This window comes from Alligator mississippiensis, chromosome 4 (assembly GCF_030867095.1).
Source record: "Alligator mississippiensis isolate rAllMis1 chromosome 4, rAllMis1, whole genome shotgun sequence".
NCBI classification, from domain to species: domain Eukaryota; kingdom Metazoa; phylum Chordata; order Crocodylia; family Alligatoridae; genus Alligator; species Alligator mississippiensis.
The window spans coordinates 24,605,447-24,627,380 of NC_081827.1; the positions used below are offsets into that span (position 1 = coordinate 24,605,447).

The following is a 21,934-nucleotide window of genomic DNA, read 5'->3' on the forward strand; positions in this document are numbered from 1 at the left end:
AACCTGCCAACACATCCACCCCTCCTACAATAACTACATCCCACAACAAAACCATCACCATTCCTGGAACTTACACCTGCACTTCCAGATACATAATATATCTCATTCAGTGCACTAAATGCCCTGATGGAAAATATGTAGGAGAAACCAAACAACACCTGCGTACCAGAATGAACACACACTTAAAAATCCATCAAAGACAAAAATATCCAATTACCTGTGGGTGCACACTTCTCACAAGACAATTACTTTCTCTCTGATCTCTCAGTTCTAATCCTCAAAGGGAATTTACAACACATCATTTGTAGATAAGCCTAGAAACTTAACTTCATAAATCTACTGGATACAAAAAATTATGTTCTAAATATAGACATTGGATTTATGACACATTACAACCTGCCTGACATCTGATTCACCAGGTACCTGGCTGAACTTACCATTTACACAATCCCACCCCCCACCCCCTTCCTTCTCTACCCATGGTCATCCTAACTTCTGCCTATTTACTTTTTCACAGACTGCCAGACTGCCCCTTTTCTGCCTCGGAGAAGTCAATAATACAGTAGTCTCCCATGCTTACCTTCTGCATTCCTTCACCCATTATTACCCTCTTTTTCTCAACCTCCCTTCCCTTCTCTACCCATTGTTTTTCAAACTTCCACCTATTTACATTTTCACTGACCTCCTGTCACACATTTAGCTTCTTTCCTACCTTGGACATTTAAGAACAGCAGTGTCTCCCAAATGCCTGAAGAAGGGTATTTGTGCACCAAGGCTTGCAAAGAACTTTTTTCCAACTACTCAGTTGTTCTAATAAAAGATATCACATCTACCCAAATAACCTTGCCCACCAATGGAAACCAAAGTATTCACCATCTCAAGTATCTCTACCTTTGTGCATCAATATATATAACTGAAAATATTAATCACTCTTGGCTTCTGGTATGTTTGTATTATGTAAGATAGGATTAATTTTTGTCATTTGTATACCAAAGTATACTGAGAGATGATGAAATGCCAACAATAGAACATAAGTTTTGGAATTAAGGGCAAGTATTTTAAAAAATTCATGCCTAATATTAAATCTCTAAATCAATATGTAACCACATAAACAATCTAAGAAGATAAACATTTTGAAGAATCTGGGCTTCTAGCCACCCTGCTGCCCAGCCTGGACACTCAGCACTTCTGAAAACCAGACCACTTAACTGCCTAAATATGTATTTAAGAGCTCAACTTTGGTTAACCATTTATCACACAGGCAAAGACTTTAATAATTAAAATTTGGTGTTTAATTCACATACATCAAGGTTCATTCTTTTTAAAAGTTTTTTTTTTTAAACAGAATGAAACTGTACCTGAGAAATTAAACAATTGATTTGTCTTGACATTATAACATCAAAATGTAGTAAACTTTACATGGTACTGAATAGCTAACAAACTACTGTGGCAGCAGCAGTTCTGGCCCCTGTTCCATAGCCAGAGTGAGGGCCAAAGCTACCACAACCACTGTCACCCCAAGCATTGTGTGTCTGTGGCGGGGTTGTGGGACTGGAGCAATCACGTGCTCTGTGCCCCAAGCTGGAGCAGAGCCAGAGCTGGAGTGTGGAAGGGAGGCAGGTGGCAGGGAGTGGGGCAGCAGGGGGGCCACGCAGGGTGGAACAGAGGCAGCAACAGGGGGTAGAGGCTACAAGAGAGGCAGGCAACAGGGGGGAGGGACAGGTGGGAGGAGGTAATTAATTGGGGAGGGTAAAGTGCCAGGGCTGCAGGAATGCAGTGGGGGGCAGTGTCAGGGGCTGCAGGAATTTGGGAGGGGGCAGCATCAGTGGCACAGTCACGGGGGAGCAAGTGGTAGGTGGACAGCCACTGTGGGGGAAGGTGCAGGGGTGCACAGGCACTGGGGGTGTAGGCAACAAGGGGGCAAATGGTGGGGGGGACAGGTGGTAGGGGGCTGGGTACAGGGGGAAAGGGGGCAGGGCTCAGCCCACTTGAGTCCCCCACTGCCTGATACCCTATCACCTTTCAAGTCACTTGTCCCCCTACAATGGCTTGTCCTGCAGTAATACATTTTCCATGCATAGAATCTAATTATTAGTGGATCATTTTAAATTCAAAATTGTCCTGGATTCAGGTAAATATGGTATGCTAACCACTTAGGGAGCTAGTATCCACAAATTTTCCCACACTTGCACACAACAGTAACAGAAGATCAAATTAATCCCTGGTGTAATTTCAAAGGTCAGGGATGTGTATATGGGTAGTCAAAAGCTTTGAGGAAATGGGCTAAAATTGGCATTGGCTTCTAGGGAAGATGGAGTTAATTTTTTGGAGGAAGGGGAATTTAATGTGCTTAAGTTAAAACAATAGCTAGAGACCAAGAAACAAATGTAATTTGGAAGAGATGTAGCATCACCCTGATTACTTTTCTCAAAGGTTATATGTTGTCTTTTTCAGACTGTTCCTCATATTTGTTTGCAAAATGTCTAAAATGGGTTTCAGCAACATTTTTTTGTGGTAGGCTGGAATGACCCAGCTCAGGTTTGAGGCAGGCTAGTGCTAGGACCTGGCCTGGCTGGTGCTGCATCTCCTCACTGCCAGGCAGTGGCATGGGTGAAGCACCCTGGCACCTGGCTGTGGTGTGTTCAAAGCCCCAGCCACCAATGCCACCCAAGGCCATGGCTCTGCAAACCAGCTCTAATGACTCTGTGGGTTGTAAGTGGCCAAAATTTGGTCTAGAAGATCTGGGACACTACTGTAATATAAATAATATATGATCTGGGCCTGTAATATAAATAATGACTAGCACTAATAATAATTAATAGCTATTTTGTAATGATGAAAAATCTGCAGACCTGCTTGAAAAGCCCATCTTAAAATAAAGAGTAATATCAAGGGGCACTTTGCTGATTACATGGGCCATTCTGTTGTGACACCAAGTAAATAAAAGGGCTCTTTATTTTACATACTTTCATATTCTCTGTATGTGTTAGTAGTGTTGAAGTGCTGAAGTTCATGATGGTCAAGGAATTACATGAGACAAGGATTTTTGTGTGTGATATCTTTTACTGGACCAACTGCTTGGTTGAGATAGACTTAAACAAGCTTTCAAATGCAAAGCATTCTTCATCAGGTCTGAAGGAAGGATGGACACTAAGAACCAAGGACACTAGTACTGATTTTATGGCAAACTAGAATTGACCTGATTCCTGAAAATCTACCTTCACACTATGGGTGATAATGACCCGCTTCTCTTTTGAAAGGTTTTGATCTCCCAACAATCAAGCCATCTTTTTTTCTGTTGTTTATCTGCTACCTCAGATTTTTTTTCTTCTCCAACAGCCTTCCACACTGTTTTTAATCATCACAGTGCCTGCTTCTTCCTTCAGACCTTATGAAGCACATTTTGCATTTGAAAGCTTAAGAGTATCCCAACCATGTGGCTGGTCCAATAAAAGATATCACCTGTAAAAATCCTTGCCTTTCACATTCTCTGCATGTCGTATTATTTACTCCGACTCTGTTTCTCCTGTTCTACCTGTTGCTTAGTGATGGGAATTGTTTCCTCTCATTGTTCATTCTGCCAGGCAGAGACTTATGCACACTGCTGGTCTCAATCAGCAGGAATCTCTATTCTTGCCTACATTTTCAAGGTCTCAGTCAGTTTCCATCTCCCTCTTCCCATCACTTCAGCAGGTGTTATTATAATGACACTTTACTTCAGAGATGAGAAATCAGGACAGTATTTTTTTCACATATGACCCAGCTGAGTAAAGAATGGCCAAGCAGCCAGTACTTCCAGTCACCCCTGAAGCATACAGAAATTCAGTCCTGGCTTGAAATAACATACATATAATCATTCTGACCCTATGGTATTGCTTTTGTTATTGTCCTCCCCCTTACATTACAAAAAAACAAGGCATTATTAAATATTGAAAGGATTACTGAATTTTGTATTCTACTTGGAGCTAGTAAAACTATCCAGAGACAAATTAGTTGAATTTTTACTGCATACTTTACTTTGGATGAAGAGAAGCATCTCCTTACTTTAAACTGTATCATGTATCCTGGTTGTATAATGAGTTCCCTGGAGGACAGGATATTGTGTGTCTTGTCCTTTTTCTTATTTGGCCAGTAGAGGTGAAATGATGGGTTGCCACAGAACCCTGCAGTCCTGACTGCATTAGGGTAAAAACTCCAGTTTTCTTCATGGGAAGTGCCTTCTATTAACAAGAGTTAGACAAAATTACTGTAATGTCCCAAAAAACATGTAGGGGTAGCCTCACAGAATCCTTAAGTGTAGCCCCACAGTGATTTTAATGAAATAAGCTTTAAATAAGTAACCAGGAGGCCTTGCTAAAGGGTCATCCTCAGTCAGACAGTGCAACTATTTTTAAATACTAGTACTTTAAAAAGAAGGTATGATAAACATTTTCTGTTGAAATGAAATGATCAGAGGTACCCTATATTTATGTTTAGATTTAAACCGAATTGTAGTGAAATAACTGATGCTAATAAAAGTAATAATGACTAATTAATACTTAAAACTGATGTAGGTAATAAAATATATACCTTGCATTTGCTAGCTTAAAGAGAACATTTCACACACAGAAAAATGAAATAAATGTGCATTGAAAAGCTTTTTGTCACATTTATTTAGTTCAACATACTGTCTGTAAACTTCTGACATTTGACAGTGACAGCACAACAGAATGTTTGCCACGTTTTTCCTTACCGTCATCAAATGTATCTACCAGTTGACTGGGATTGATCTCAGCTCCTCCAATTAGTATGTTATCTAGTGCCCACTGAGCACGCTCTGGGCCTGAAACCACAATGCCACTGTTAATTACAAATGGCTGCCACCAGCGCAGGCGAGTTGTATTGGTTAGAGCATGTTCGGGGAGGAGTATGTAGTCATGCCTGACCAAGACATATTTCTGATAATCCATCTCATGAAGTAAGGTCCAAGATATTCCTATAACAAAAGGAATTACGATTGTAAACAAACATAAGCTGACAAAAGATTAAAGGAACATAATTGGAAGTCACAAGATAATATCTGTGTTCTTTGAGTGGAAAACTCTTAACTTCTAATAGAAGTGGGCAGCCTTTACTCACAATGGTAGTATTTCTAATGGCAGCATATTCTGTATGCATAAAGGTAGTGTGGCAGTGCACCTTTGGGTGTCTTCCACTTTAAGGCTGAGAGCAGGCAACCAGCAGGTGCAGGCCAGCCCTGATGAGGTGGCCATTTTAAATACAGGCCCACAGGGCTGAGCTAGCAGTTTGCTGCAAGCAGCTGGGAATCAGCAACATCCGGCTGAGCTGATGATGCTGCTGCTGCTGCTGTTCACACAACACTGTAAGGTAAGGGAGGAACTATTGGGGATGGCTGGAGGTTCCTAGGTGCCCCAGGGAGAAGGCTAGGGCTAGTAAAAGCAAGGCCAAGACTAGACATGAGTCAAACAGCTTGCAGGCCTACACAGGGGCCAGGCAAGCCCCTGATTTAAAACAGGTAGGGGTAAGGCCTGAGGCTCAGGTGAGCCCAGCTGAGAGGGAGTGGGTGAGCAGTGCAAAAGCCTAGAGTCAATGCTGGCACCAAGAGCAGGATGGTCAAAAGGGTTAGAGTGCCCATTGCGAGGGACGCCCAGAGCTAGGGGGCCTGGGGTTCTGACTGGCCTGGAGGTGGGCCAGGGCCTGAGTGGCTAAAGGTCCCAGAGGGGAGCCATGTCCAAGAGGGAAGGAGGTCTGGGGAGCTGACAGTCCTGCATAATGATGGGGATTGAGTCAATCTGGTATCCCATGATCATCTCCTAGAAAAACTGACCAACTGCAGCCTCAGCTACATGACAGTCTGCTGGCTGGGGAATAGGCTCCAAGGTCAGACCCAGAGAATGCTAGCTGACGGAAGTCAATCATCCTGGTACGCCGTGACCAGTGGGGTCACCCAAGGTTCCATCCTTGTGCCTATACTTTTCAACATCATCATTAATGATGTGGACATCAGTGTCAGAAGTGGACTGGCCAAGTTTGCTGATGACACCAAACTTTGGGGTAAAGTGTCCTTACCCAAGGACAGGATGGTGATCCAGGCTGACCTTGACAAACTCAGAAAGTGGGTGGATGTAAACCTGATGGTGTTCAACGCCAAAAAATTCAAGGTCTCCACCTTGGGAGGAAAAACCCGCAGCATGCTTATAGGCTTGGCAGTGCTATGCTTGCTAACAACATAGCCAAAAGGGACTTGGGGGTCATGGTTGACCTCAAGATGAACATAAACCACCAGTGTGATTTTGCAGCTGGCAAAGCAGGCAAAACTCTGGCTTGCATCCATAGATGCTTCTCTAGCAAATCCCAAGATGTCATCCTCCCTCTGTACTCAGCTTTGTTGAGGCCGCAGCTGGAGTACTGCATCGAATCCTGGGCTCCACAATTTAAAAAGGATGTGGAGAAGCTTGAGAGAGTCCAGAGGAGAGCCATGTGCATGATCAGAGGGCAGGAAAACAGGCCTTATGATGAGAGACTGAGAGCTATGGGACTCTTCAGCCTGGAAAAGCGCAGGTTCAGTGGGGACCTGGTAGCTTCCTATAAGTATATAAGGGGTGTACATCAGGATCTGGGGGAATGTTTGTTCACCAGAGCGCCCCAAGGGCTGACAAGGTTAAATGGTCATAAACTCCTCTAAGACCATTTCAGGCTGGACATAAGGAAGAACTTATTTACTGTCCGAGCCCCCAAGGCCTGGAACAGACTGCTGCCAGAGGTGGTGCAAGCACCTACTCTGGACTCCTTTAAGAGACATTTGGACATTTTTCTTGCTGGGATCGTTTGACCCCAGCTGACTTCCTGCCCCTGGGGCAGGGGGCTGGATTGCATGATCTTCCAAGGTCCCTTCCAGCCCTAATGTCTATGAAATCTATGAAATGATTAGGAAGGGTCTGGAGAGCTGGACCAGTGAGAGCCAGCCAGCAGCAGCACCAGAACTCCTAGCCCAGTATGGGATAAGACCAAGGCAGGTAGGCTGGCATTGGTTCTGGGTAAGACCGAAAACTGTACCCTGCTGGGGATGGGTGGTCTGGTGGGGCTGTCTGTGGTGTGATAGTCCCCCAGAAATGCCAGGCCAGTTACCACCCTGGTGAAAGGTGAGGAGGGGTGCCTTAAAATCCCAGCCCCCCTCATCTTAGTGGGTTATCCACACCCAGGGACAGGCATGAGGGCCAGGCACGCCTTCAGGCACCTGAGCCCCACAGGGGTGTAAGACCCTGGAAGCCCCAGAGAAGGGAGTGAGTGTAGATGCTCCATAGAGGGGGCAAGTGTGTGGAGGCGTCAGAGAGATGGGGATGAGTACTGAGGCTCAGGTAAGTCTTTGGAGACCTGAGGCCACAAGTGGGCCAAAGGCCGAGTGAGGCAGCATAGAGGGAGCCGTGAGTAGAAGGGGCAAGTCACTGGCCCCAATTAGGCAACTGGTGGGTCGGGTTACCCAGTGAGGGGCTAGGGTCAGAGTCAGCTCAGTGTTTGGTGAACTGCCTGGTTACTGTGCAGATGAGGGTCACAGGAGAGGCCCAAAAGGCTGTGCCAGGACTGGGCAAGGAGTGCAGAGATAAGCCTGATGGCCTACAGGAGCCACTCAAGGAAGCAGGGCAGAGTGAATGTGGCCCAGGAAGGGGTATGAGTGCAAGAGGGCCAGTGAGAGAGGGAGGAGCGATAGAGGCCCCAGTGAGAGGGAGGCACTATATATGAGGCCCAGAACAGGGCAGTATGAGTGAGGCCTAACAGTGTGCTGAGTTTGGTCCATCCTCAAGCTGGAGGACAGACCAAATAAAACAACTCAGGAATGACATCTGCGAGGCATGAGACAAGGTAAGGGAAGGTCGGAGTCATGTACAGTGCCCCCTTGGCATCGGGACATTAAAATGGGCAGCCTCTTGCATTTTACACCAGTTTTGGGGAACAGCAAAGTTGTGGCAGGTGAGATGGGGCATACTGCCCTACTTGGACAGGTGGACAGGCCGACGCAAGACCTGGCCCCAGGATGGCCCCCTGTCACAGGTAGCAGGATGGGGTCCTTTTCTTCAGAAACACAGAAGAAAATTTTATATGAGAAGAGATACAAGTAAGAGACACAAATATCTTTCATAGTTGGAAATTATAGCTCTGAATAATAGATTCTATATTATTATTGGTCTCAGTCTAAATTGACACAGTTAAGCATTTACTGTGTTTGAGTACAAAAAAAATATGTTCACATGCAACTAAAATGTTTACTTGCCTCCATCAACTGAATAATCTAACAGAACTCCCTCCTTCCTGCATGTTGGTCTATGACAGGTTGTCATGTTGTTTTCACTCCCAATTCTTCCCCAATACTGTAGAAATCTGAAGGGAAATGCAGTGATAGTTACACACAGAATACTATATATCCAAACAATATAGTAGATTCTTTCTTACTTGATCGATTTGTTTACTGTCAAGAAATATATTGGCAATGTTCAATACACCAAAAAGTTTTATTAAACAAAACTGATGTTTACTTAAGACAAGATAGGTTTTTAGTGAATCTTGCAGAACAGGCCTCTATAAATGCATATAGGCCACTATGGGCACAGCACATTCATCTGTGTTTGAAATTAAGCAAGGAAATTAACTTAATGAAAATCAGAAGTAATTCCAGTAAAACATAAAAAGGGAAAGATGAGCTACATACTTAAACAAATTCTGCCTGTAATTCAGCAGAATTAGTGACACTTTAAAGCAGGAGGGTGAGGAAAGCAATAATATTAGTATGCTTTGTCTCCTTCTGTATTTTATAGGTTATATAATTAGCTGATATAAATTGGCATCAGGGCTCTAATGGAAGTATGCTACTTACAGTGGTTGAAGATCTGGCCTTATAAGTATGCAAAAGTTGTGTATTTGATATATCTAGTTTATGTATATTAAACAAATGTAATACAATCTTTTATATGAGTGAATAAAAGGTTGTATTTCACAGCTGTCTCATCACTGGGCAATTCTATTTTGTTGCAATAAATATACAGATGGGAAATACAGATTTTTAAAGGGAAAGAAAAAGCCACAGGAACATTTTAAGGCCCAATTCTGTAGTCACTTTAAGCACATTATTTTCCATATGTTCCCTCATTTCAGTGGAGTTACTTACCCGAGAAAAGCCATTCACGTCTGTAAATGTTGGCAGGACATGGCATTTTGTTACAAATTACCACAGAGACTTGTTCCTTTAACAGCCTGGCAAATCTCATGCTTTTCTTTCCCCATGGCCTTCAGTGAAGAGAGGCCATAAGAGGAAATTCCCTTGGCCATTTTTTAAATGTTAATGCTTCAACTTCACTTAGAAAAATCTGTATGATATACTCAAATTGGCTCCCGTCTACACCACTCTCATGCTAAGGAAGAAGTCTCTGGGGTGTTTTTTAATAGTTGTTTCTTCAATGTAGTGCATGCCCTACCCAGAACCCACATGATACTTGGTTAAATCCAATTCTCCTATAGCCCAACATAAATAAACACAATTGGCATTTTTTAAGTAAATACTTTTGTTTACTTATTTTTTGAAAACCTTTTGGGTGTTTGTGAGATGTGCTGCTGTGACCCTTCCAAATACTGTCAATATATAGAATGGGCACAGCACAGGCACATACACATTTTTTCCCTCATGCCCACTTAGTTCTTCATCTCTTTGCTGAGACTGGCAGCCAGAGTACCAGCTGGTGTCAGTTGTGAAGTTGAGGTTGTAACACAGTTGTCACCAGCACTGCACTGCTCTTAAACTTTGTCTATAAGTTCTAAACTCTTTTGAGTAAGGACCTTTTCTTATCATATACCTACAAAGCAGCAAGATACTCCCCAAAAATAAATAATGACTCATTTCACAAATGTCAGTGAAAAAATTCCAGTTGATGGTAAAAATAAGAGCCATTTGTCATTGTCTACCAGAGATGACTCTGAACTGTTGCTTAGAAGTGAAAAGTTCAGTATCATCATTCCCATAAGCTGCCTTATCTGTTACTGTTTATTTACATGTTTGTTACCAATCTGATCTCTATTATTATTATTAATGAAGCCCTCTGTTAGAACACATCAGCTATGTCAAATTCTAGCTGGTAACATGACATACTTGGCACCCCTCAGATCCAGGTCTTGTGTGACAGCTTGTCTTACAGTAGTGCCTCCAAAATACAGAGCTGTATCCTCTGCTAGAATTCCACATTCAGTACAAGCATTTCCACCTTCCAAGGACATCCATAAATCTGGTTTAATTTCTTCATTGTCAAAGCGTTCCTTCAGGAAAGTCTGTAAAAAAAGTATGTAGCATTTGAGCAACAACTAGAAGAATCATCCTGCTCTACAGCCTTTTTAGCTAACCCAGTTATAATTTACTTTTGAAGTATGTTTGAAATGTTCATAAAAATAGTAAAGTGATTTTTTTCCTCTCAGGAGCTAAGGTCCACTGCCTTTGTACAGACAGTAAATTTTATTTAAATTATATCACCTGATTGCATCCATCAGATGCAAGACCTAGACAGGTTAGACAAGTGGGCAGAAAACAACAGAATGCAGTTCAACAAGGAGAAATGCAAAGTGCTGCACCTAGAGAGGAAAAATGTCCAGCACACCTACAGCCTAGGGAATGACCTGCTGGGTGGCATGGAAGTGGAAAGGGATCTTGGAGTCCTAGTGGACTCTAAGATGAACGTGAGTCGGCAGTGTGACGAAGCCATCAGAAAAGCCAATGGCACTTTATCGTGCATCAGCAGATGCATGACGAATAGGTCCAAGGAGGTGATACTTCCCCTCTATCGGGCGCTGGTCAGACCGCAGTTGGAGTACTGCGTGCAATTCTGGGCGCCGCAATTCAAGAGGGATGCGGATAACCTGGAGAGGGTCCAGAGAAGGGCCACTCATATGGTTAAGGGCCTGCAGACCAAGCCCTACGAGGAGAGACTAGAGAACCTGGACCTTTTCAGCCTCCGCAAGAGAAGGTTGAGAGGCGACCTTGTGGCTGCCTATAAGTTCATCACGGGGGCACAGAAGAGAATTGGTGAGTATTTATTCACCAAGGCGCCCCCAGGGGTTACAAGAAACAATGGCCACAAGCTAGCAGAGAGCAGATTTAGATTGGACATTAGGAAGAACTTCTTCACAGTTCGAGTGGCCAAGGTCTGGAATGGGCTCCCAAGGGAGGTGGTGCTCTCCCCTACCCTGGGGGGTCTTCAAGAGGAGGTTAGATAAGCATCTAGCTGGGGTCATCTAGACCCAGCACTCTTTCCTGCCTATGCAGGGGGTCGGACTCGATGATCTATTGAGGTCCCTTCCGACCCTAACATCTATGAATCTATGAATCAGACATAAAAGTAATGACTTAGTGCTAGATAACATCCTTCCCCTTTTTTTTTTTTTTGCAATGCCACAAAAAACCCCCTTGCACACACGCAAACAAGTCTAGTTATTCAGTGTGGGCATATGGATACAAACAAGGACATTAAACTGCAAGATATCTAGGAGCTATAACTATTATTTATTGTTGCTACTCTGGTTGTGTTCAGAGGCAAAATTAAGATTAGGGCTCCATTGGACTAGATGTCATACAAATTCATAGTAACATCCAGCCCCAGCATATAAGGAGTGAAAAATGGAATGATGACGACAACCCAGATGACCTCAGGGACACCATGATTGTGACAATCTTCAAGGCAGGAGACAAGTCGAACTGGAAATTATAGAGGGATTGCCTTGCTGTCTCACAGGAAAGATCATTGTGAGAACCCTCCTGAGTTGTCTCCTTCCACTTGCTGAAGAGCTCCTCTTGAAATCTCAGTGTGGGTTTAAGGCATCAAGAGGCACAACTGACAATCTTCACAGCTTGCCAGCTGCAGGAAAAATGCTGGGAACAACATAAACCTCTCTATATGGCCTTCTCTGGCATCACAAAAGCCTTCGACTCTTGTCAACTGAGAAGTGCTGTGGAGAATCCTTCTGTAGTATGGATGCTAACTGAAATTCATCACCATTCTTTGCCTGCTCCATGACAGTATGCGAACAGTGGTTCTCAATAATGGATCCATCACAAATCCTTCTGACGTTAAGATGGGAATTAAGTAAGGCTGTGTCATCACTCCAAACTCTTTTTGATGTTCCTTACCGTGATGTTACATCTGACTACCAACAAGCTTCCAGTTGGAGTGGACCTACACTACTGAATGGACAGTAAACGGTTTAATCTAAGCTGACTCAGAGTCAAAACCAAGACCTCCTCAACCTCAATCATGAAGCTCCAATATGCCCATAATACTGTAATCTGTGCACACTTGGAAGCAGACGTTCAGGTAATTGTCAACGTCTTTACCGAGGCATACAAGAAAATGGAACTGACACTTAGCATTCAGAAGACTAAGGTCCTCCATCAACAAGCTCTTAATGAGTAGTCCACAGCTCTGGTAACAATTCAGATTCATGCTGATACTCCAGAGAATTCATGGTGAGACTCTGGAGAATGCTGAGTATTTTCCATACCACAAAGCCATCTCTCACAGAAGACTGACATTGATGAAGAAATCCAACATTGCCTCAAATGTACAAGTGCAGCTTTCTGATGTCTGAGGAAATGTGACATCAGATCTAAAACCAAGCTCATGGTTTATCAAGCAGTTATGATCCCCACCTTACTGTTTGGAGCTGAGATGTGGACAATGTGAAGGAGACGCATCAAGTTATTGAAGAAATACCATCAATGCTACCTACAGAAGATCCTCTGAATCCAGCGGGAAGACAGACACTCCAACATTAGTGTCTTCTTACAAGCAAACATCATGAGCATTGAGGTGATGATCATCCAACATCGATTTTGCTGGGCCACCCATGGTATCCAGATGTCCAATTCCAGACTCCTGAACCAAGTTTTATTCTCCCAACTCAGTCAAGAAGCAAGCTCAAAAGGAGGGCAGAGAAAGCGCTTCAAGGGTATCCTCAAGGCCAACTTAAGAAATGCAACATGGACATCAACTCATTGGAGACTATTGCCCATGAATGAAGGAAGAATACTGCAAGGATCTCAGTACTTATGATAACCTTACGATGACAACAGGAGATGAGAAAACAGGAGTGGCAGGAACAGTGTGTTGCAGACCTAATCCTGAATCCAGAGCCAACCACTCCACATGGAAACACGTGCCTAAGTTGCAACAGAGTCTGACGATCCCATATCAGCCTCATCAGCCATATTTGGACTCACAGATATGACAATCATGGAAGACAATCATCCATGATTGTGAGGGATTGCCAAAGAAAAAGAAGATAAGCAGTAGGGGTGTGCAAAGCAGGCAGTATTCGATTCGGATTTGGTCTGATTTGGGGGACAGTGATTCGATTCACTGATTTGCATTACTGTCCCCATTCGATTTGGCCAAATCTGAAGATTTGATTCTGATTCAGAGAATCAGCAATTTGGCTATAGATACAGCTTTATATGTTTTTTTTCTATGTACCTTGAAGTACCAGGCACGGCTCGTGGATGCTGAGATGGTGGGGTAGATGAAGTGTCCCACGGGAGTGTGTGTGTGTGTGTGTGTGTGGGGGGGGGGGGTTCCCCACACGCTTGGTGGTGGACCTGGAAGTAGACTGCAAGTATTTTCAGTCCACTTCCTGGTCCACCGCCAAGCATGTGGGGGATCCCCCCTGTGCCTCCCCAGCTCAGCGACTGCCCATGGGGGGACCCCAGGTGACCTCCCTAGACCCAGAAGGCACCAGCTGCCAAGCTGGGGGGCAGGGGAGGGGTCTTGCATGCTCCGCGATAGACTTGGAAGTGGACCGGAAGTACTTCTGGTCCACTTCTGGGTTCACCGCCAAGTGCTCAGGGGACCCCCCCACATTCCCGTGGGACGCTCCATCTGTTTCACCATCTCAGTGTTCATGAGCCATGTCTGGTACCTCGAGGTACATAGAAAAACAACATATAAAGCTGTGTCTACGGCCAAATCATCGACTCTCCAAATCAATTCAGAAGCTTCCAATTCAATTTGGAGAGATTAATGGGTCTCCTGATTCGATCTGGAGGTTTGGCCACTGAATTGGGCTGAATCTCCTATGAATCAAATCAGCAACCAAAACTTTGCACAGTCCTAATAAGCAGTAGTCGGACAATAGACAGTCAAAGTGGCATCACTTGTATGTAACTATGAGGATAAAACTGTGCCAGAAATGACTAGCACCTGTTATGAATAAAGAGGACAGGCTAAAGCTGTATTCACAAGAAAATATGTCTCTAATTACTAAAAACCGGGATGAAGTGATCCCAGCAGATAAGCTATTGAAACTTTATTCACGAACACTGGTGTGAATAAAATATTGGTTGCTCGTATGGCATTCATGAGATTCTCTGCTAATATTTGTACAGACAAGGTTTTATTTATGAGAATACACATGGAAAGTGAAAGTTTTGAGCTACTTAAGGGACCATATGTTCATATGAGCAGTCTGCACAAACACTTATTACACTAACAAGTCTTAGAATCAGAGTCTCTAAGAGCATCTACATGAGATGCCTTACTGCACAGTAGAGCTAATTACTGCATAGTAAGTGTCCACGTCTACACATGCAGATGCTTACTACACTGTAATTGGCTGTAATTGCTATTAAATTTGCTACCTGCAAATTCAAGTAGCTAGACACCTCTGGCTTTGCTCCTAGCGAGAGAATTGGCACATCCCTGCTGAAGTCCCCATCCTTAGCTGTAGGCAACACCCAATGGCCCTGGAGAGGCTTAAAAACGCCCTGACACATATAGCAGGAATAAGAGGAGGGTAATTGGAGCAAACAGCATGGTAGAAAATAGGTATAGATCGTCCATGACCAGTGGCTGTCCAACCTCTTTCTGAACACCTCCAGTGATGGAGAGTCCACAGCTTCCCTAGGCAATCTATTCCACTCGCTCACTATTCTCAGAGTGAAGAAGTTTTCCTGGATATCCAATCTAAATTTATTTTGCTGCAACTTCAAGCCATTGGTCTACATCCTCCTCTCTGCAGCAAGACAGAAAAGGAGGTTTCCCTCTTATTTATGGCAGCCCTTCAAGTATTTGAAGATTGCTATCATGTTTCCTTTTAAGCGCCTTTTCCACAAGCTGAACATGCCTAGTTCCTTCAGCCTTTCCTCATATAACTTGCTTTCCAAGCCCTTGATCATCTTTGTTGCCTGCCTCTAGACACTAACTTCTCCACATCCTTTTTTAAAATTCAGAGCCCAGAACTGCACACTGTACTCCAGATGAGGCCTAACCAGTGTTGAAGAGAGGCACTATCACCTCCCATGTCTTGGAATTAATGCTTCTATTGATGCAGCACAAAACCACATTTGCCTTTTGTGAAGCTGCATCACACTGCAGACTCATATTGAGTCTGTGGTCTACCAAGACTGCCAAGTTCTTTTCCACAGAGCTGTCATCCAGCCAAGTATCCCTCATTTTGTATTTATATTTTTGATAATTCCTTCCAGTTTTCTATCCACCTTGTAGCAGTTTTATCCAGCAAACATTTCTCCAGTTTGTTTATGAGAAGGTCATTTTGGGGACCTTGACAAAAGCCTTGCTGAAGTCCAGATACACTCTATCTACAGCATTCCATTCATGCACCTGAGTAGTTACTTTGTTAAAAAAGGAGGCTAGGTTTGTCTGACATGATTTGTTTTTCACAAATCCATGCTGGCTGGTTGTGATCAGCTTTTCCTCCTCCAGATACTTGTAAATGGCTTTCCTTAGGATATGCTCCAGTAACTTCCCAGGTATTGATAACCGGTGAGGCTAATTGGTCTGTAGTTCCCTGGGTTCTCCTTCTTGCCCTTTTTAAAAAGGTGCACTACATTGGCCCTTTTTCAGTCTTCTGGTACCTGGCCCATCTCCCATGACTTCATTAAGATCATTGCCAAGGTCTCTAGGATCTCCTCTGCCAGTTCCTTCCAGACCATGGGATGAAGCTCATCCAGCCCTGCTGACTTGAATTTATTCAGGCCCAACAAAAGCTCTCTGACTGTCTCTTTTGTTATCTCCAACAAAAGAGATTGTTATTGTAGAACATCTCACCTGGCAGAGGAAAATGACTATAACCAATAATGTTCTGTATGTAAATCCATAATTTGAATATAGAAGATGAAGATGGCCTTAATGTTTAGGGACAGGAAGAAAATGTGATCCATCCCATTGAAAAGACATGCTCATTGACATTTATGTAACCAGCATCTTAGAAAGGCTTATTAGAAGATATAACGCAGCAAATTATATAAATTCAAATACTGTGTAGGCTGTCTTGACTTTGGAAAGAATGTGGTCCAATCAATGTATATTGTTTCTGTAGACCAAATATGTATGTTCTCATCTATGAAACATGGTTTAGAAAATATGAATAAGGTGAATAATGCATTTAAGTACAGTTGAGGAGTCCTTAAATATTTTTTCTTAAAATGCCAATAATATTTTCAGTTTCAGGTATGTGCAAAAGTGCTAATAGTACATTTTTGTCTATGTCACTCTTTTCCTTTATGACTATAAATGTAACACATCACTATTTCACCTTTAGATATTAAGCTGCCTGAATACAATTTTGCTTTTTGTTGAAGTAATTTATTCACCTAGGAAGTACAGAACAACAGTGGAAAGTTAATTACTTATATTCACTTACATCACCTGGAGTTTAGTATCTTGTGTCCAAAAACGTAACTTATTGTCTGCCAGTACATAAACAGGAACTTTCTACATTTGGTCTTGATAAATGTAATGGTATATGCAAGGGAAAACATGTCCAGGTTTGAACAGCAAACTTCTTAATACTGTATTCAAGAACTTTAGGGTGTCTTTACTTGACCCAGGGTGGGGGTGGGAGTGGGGTGTTTTAATTAGAGAAGCTCTTGAGAGCCACTCTAATTAAAGTGCCCATAGTGTCTCATGTATTCAGCGCCCCACACTTCAAAATGGTGGCAGGGGTGCTTTAACTAAAGCTCATTCAACAATCTTTGGTTAAAGTGCCCCCAGAGCCATTTTGAAGTGTGGGGACACTGAATACACGTGATGCCGAGGCTGCTGGAGTGTGCTAATTAGCACACTCCAGCAGACATGATTAATTGAGTCTGTTTTGACCCGTTCTAATTAGAATGCGTCAGAGCAGGTGTTGGGAATGTGTATAGGTGTCCATTTTCTTCATTACAAACAGCAATCTACTATAACTGTTAAACAGCAATTAAAAGTAGTAATTTTTTTTATTTATAAAGGAAAATAGTATAATTACCAAATTTAATAACCTCAGCAAAGTGATACTTCTTTAAACTGCAACATGAAAAAGATACATTTTTGAAGATACGATCCAGGGATGTGCAGTTTAGATATGAATGTGGATTTGAGTATATCCAACGTTCGAATTTCTCTTTGGACCAAGTTCTACTTTTTAAAGTTCAATAGACTCAATTCCTCAAACACATAGCAGGGTGCACTAATAACTAAACTGATTAAAATTACCTTCAGAGATTGGGTTAGGTAGCAGTTTGGTCCAGAGTACCCAGGATCACAGATGCACTGTTCTTTCAAGCAGTCACCATGGCCTCTACAGTTTTCTAAGCAACCAGGTCCCAGATAGAAATTATCAATGGCCCACTGCATATCTGAATATTTTTGATAGAACCTAAACCTCACTGGACTAGAAACACAAGAATGAAGAAAAACAGATATAGATAAAACAGATCATTTTGTACAAATGAAAACAGTAGACTAAATACATATGTTTATGGATAGCACAGTACAGGGAAAAATTGGACTCTTCCCTATAGAAGATATGGTAATTAATATTTTTATTATATGCTAGTAATTCTTCTAAATGATACTTATAATTATGTGTTATTATTTAAACAAGGTTATCATTATTTTTAACCAAAATGATAAGATGCATATTTCTTGCTTTCAGATTAAAAATGTTTGCTTTGTAAAACAAAGAGATTTTTCACATGAGCTCTACTGTACATCTTCTCACTCAGCCCTTGACTTGTAAGTAGTTCCACTGAATACAGTGGCAGTACCTATGATGCACAATTAGGCATCTTTAGAATCAGGATATTTTAAATTAATGTTTGGCAGTCTTCATAGTAATCCACTGAAACATATATATATCCCTTAGAACATACCTACTTGATCTGGGAGATTCACTGTTGACAGAAAGCCAGAACAAAGTTATCTTCAGAGATAATTTATTTTTAAAATAAATAATTTAAAGCTTTAAAATAAAACAACCTAATTTTTATGGAGAAAAGACAAATTAATGCAGCATTTACAGATTATTTGAGTAAATCTTTTCTATAAAAAGGAAAAATTCTTGTCACTAGTAGAATGTGGTCTGTAGGCAGGTTAAAATATGCAGTACAGATTCGGACTGAAAGAGGAAAACTTCCTTTTGTCATTTGTTCATTGCCAAATTTGGTAAGAAAGAATAAGAAATATACAGCACAGATGGTCATATCATTCTGCTGCTTTGAGTTTTTATAGAAAAATCAAGTCTCAATTATATTCCTTTAAAGTCTAGAATGGCATTGCCCAAGAAAGCTGGATTAAAGATAAAGTGGTGCAGCCTAGATGAGACAGAGGCATGAAATATGATCTTGATCTCTTATTTCTAGGATGGCAGGGACTAGAGTTGAAATAAGTTAGCTACCAAAAAGGGAGAACTTGGCAATACTCTCCAGCAAACTCTTAGGAGTGGAGCTTTGAAGAAAATTCCATTCAGCCCCTTTCTGTAGGAAGAAAAGCTGATGTGTGATGCAGGTACTCTTCAATAGTAAGATAAGGGAAAAATGAGAGGAACTTCTGAGGACCTTCAAAGAAAATTAATATGTCAGTAGTTCAGAAGCCCAGAAGGTGGTTCAAACTTGAAAACTGACTAAGTTTCCATGATAATTATTTCTCCATATCTCACTTGCTAGGATTATAAATAATACAAAAAAATGTCCCTCATCCCAATAGCTACCTCTGGAAAACCAATGTGGGATCTTCAATTAAGAGTGTTTTTTCTGATGCATAAAAAGATTCAGTGTATCTAATTTTACCGTTAGTTATTCCAGTATAGCTTTTTTGTTTACAAACACACGCAGCTAGAATTCAGTTAAAATTCTGGTGATGTTAAGAGAAAGGACAGTCTAGTTTCTCCCAGGGTTATGTTGGCCCTGCAGGGCTACTGGAGACATAAGTTAATAAACCTCTTTATTAAAATAGACAGCTGTGGGGACCTGATAGATTTTGAATAGACAAAAAGGAATTGATTTACCAGAGTTCTTAAGCATATGCTTGATTTAAAGTCCTGAAATCCTTAAAATTAGGTGAGTACTTAAGAAGGTTGCTGAACAGAGGCTAAAGTGCATGTTTCAAATAAATGTATATATAATTATGATTTTCAGGCTATAATTCCTTTTAAAACTGTACCCACCATGATGATTTGCTTCTTCATACTTACTTGCCCACAAGGTTTTCAGGCAGTAGATACGTTATCCTTTTCCATCCTTTTGTTGGAAAGAAGACAGAGGGCTGTGAAACACTCCCAGAACATTTTGGATCAGCAGGTAAGCACTGAGGTACTAAATAGCTCCAACTCACACCAAAGTCAGTGGAATACTGCACGTGGACTTGGTTCTGTGCAATTTTTTCTGAAGTTTTACATCCAACAGAAATCTAAGACAGATAAAAGGAGGTAACTAGGTATAATCCTTCCAGTCCCAGAACTGTGTGGATGGTTATGTTTTAAGAAATTATACAGAAAGAAAAGTGACTGTAGAGTAGACTTTGAGTTACAGCACTTGCAGAACTGACATCACACTTGTCATTCTGTAGCTTTCGTTATTCCCAATGTGCAAACTGGAAATTGAGTGAAAGTCATACTACAGGTCAATGGATCTTGATTTCCTGACTCCCAAGACTGGTGTTATATTCACCATTAAGGTGCACTTCTCCTATTACTGTCCCATAACAGTGCAATTTAAAACACCAATATTTGAAACGGCAGTAAATAATAAAGCCAATGTTTTGATTAGCTGTTACTTCACTAATCAGTTATGACAAAATATGCAGTGCACTGGGGAGTGAATCTTCCAGCTGCATCATGTTCATACACCTGCAGCACTGGAGAAGAACCCAAGATTATGTTTGTAAACTGTCAGTAATATTAAGTATTAAGTAGTAAAACGTAGGCCAGTTACTGGAGAGTGACATCATAAGCCCTTAAGCAGCAGGCAGTGGTACAGACCCCCTGGCCTATATATCATTTGCTCTTCTGGAAATTTTTCCAGGAGAGAAAAACAGCAGAATAACAAGTTGTCAGAACTATGTAGAACAGTGGTTTGCAAACATTTTTGGCTGTATATCCCTTTACCTGCAAAATATTGCTGGTCATCCCCCCTGCAACAGACGCATTTGCATGTTCATTCCGTAGGAAGAATGGGCATCTTTACACATGCTCCAGGGTAGGAGAGGGGGGCACTTTAATTAGAATGGCTCTTGGAAGCTAATTAAAGTGCCTGCAGTGCCTTGTGTATTCAGTGTCCGTGCTTCAAAATGGCTGCAGGGGCGCTTTAACTAAAGCTTGTTTGATGAGCTTTAGTTGAAGTTCTCCCGCTGCCATTTTGAAGCATGGGGATGCTGAATATACATGGTGCTGAGGCTGCTGGAGCATGCTGATTAGCACGTTCCAACAGACTTGATTAATCAAGTCTACTCCAGCCATGAATGACGCGTGCCCCGACGGCTGGGAGGGTACAGTGGTGGCAGGAGTGCAGTGGTGGGAACATGGCAGCAGTAAGCCACCGGCACTGTCAGCAGAGTGGGGAGGGGGAGCGAGCGCTGACCAGGGGTTGGTGACCACCTGCAGACTCCGCCAGCGGCACCTTTTTGAGGGGGTACACCGCCATGCTCAGGGGTGCACATGCACCCATGTGCACCCCCTACGTGTCGCCCCTGACTCCAGCACATTCTAATTAGACCATGGAGCAGATGTCAGGGACGTGTAACAGTGCCCAATGTTGACAGTGATGTCAACATGCTGCAATGTTATCATTTACCATGCACTGACCTGTCAGAAGCTCCACTGTCATTACTAAACTTTAGGCAAAGCAGGGGTATGTGTACCACAGTTTGAAAATGATGGACAAGACAAAGATGATAAAGCGTTTACCTTGAATTGCATAATCCAGCCTTCTGTAGGAGTTAGGTCATGGGTAACTGCATAAACTTCCCTGCCATCGTGGCTACCACAGATCATAACCCCATCAGGAGATTCACAGAATCTTTCAATTGAGCAATCATCATGGAACAGCCAGTGTTCATTCACTTAAAAAATATGAAAGTTAATATTGTATTACTGAAACACCTAAATAGTGTAAATTGCTAATGAAAGAGAGGCTTATTTTTTCAACTGTGTACAAATAAGTTAGTATTGTTCTGTGAAATATTTCTGAGAACTTTAGTACCCATCATTCCCATATAACTGTATTATATTTACTGTTCACAGCATCCTTTGCTACTTCTGAGCACAGACATTTTAAAATATGTTTTAATACATAAGAATTAATATTCATAGTATAAAGTCTTGTTACACTAGACCCTATAAAGGGAAATTTATGGTTTTATAACATACATATAATTTAAAAAGATACATAGTATCTTTAACTAATGCACAAATATTTCCCCTTTTTCTTAGTAGCCAGAAAACACAACAATTTAACCACCTTAGGAACTATTTTAAACACCTCTGTTTGAAAATGTCCATAAAATAGGAAGCAAATTTCCAGGGCAGGAAATTATTTTAGAATAATAACAAGAAATGTTTTTGATGAAAACAACAGATTTTTTTTCTGGCTACATGGTGCATATATAACGAAAAATATTGAGACAAATCCTTTTTT

At 41.9% G+C, this 21,934-nt stretch overlaps 1 protein-coding gene across 2 annotated transcripts in view; it reads right to left on the minus strand.

Annotated features, from left to right (window-relative positions):
* The window catches only part of RELN (reelin), a 557,181-nt gene that overhangs the window by 27,165 nt on the left and 508,082 nt on the right, over window positions 1-21,934 (minus strand). The window contains exons 51-57 of one of the 2 annotated variants that reach the window (XM_059725849.1): window positions 21,205-21,359; window positions 19,495-19,709; window positions 17,517-17,694; window positions 10,136-10,311; window positions 8,270-8,376; window positions 4,733-4,975; window positions 4,045-4,217 (exon numbers count right to left, since the gene is read on the minus strand). In XM_059725849.1, coding sequence (XP_059581832.1) covers window positions 4,045-4,217; window positions 4,733-4,975; window positions 8,270-8,376; window positions 10,136-10,311; window positions 17,517-17,694; window positions 19,495-19,709; window positions 21,205-21,359 — 1,247 coding nt within the window. Of the gene's footprint in view, window positions 1-4,044; window positions 4,221-4,732; window positions 4,976-8,269; window positions 8,377-10,135; window positions 10,312-17,516; window positions 17,695-19,494; window positions 19,710-21,204; window positions 21,360-21,934 lie in introns of both variants that reach the window. The other variant, XM_059725848.1, reaches the window with a different exon arrangement.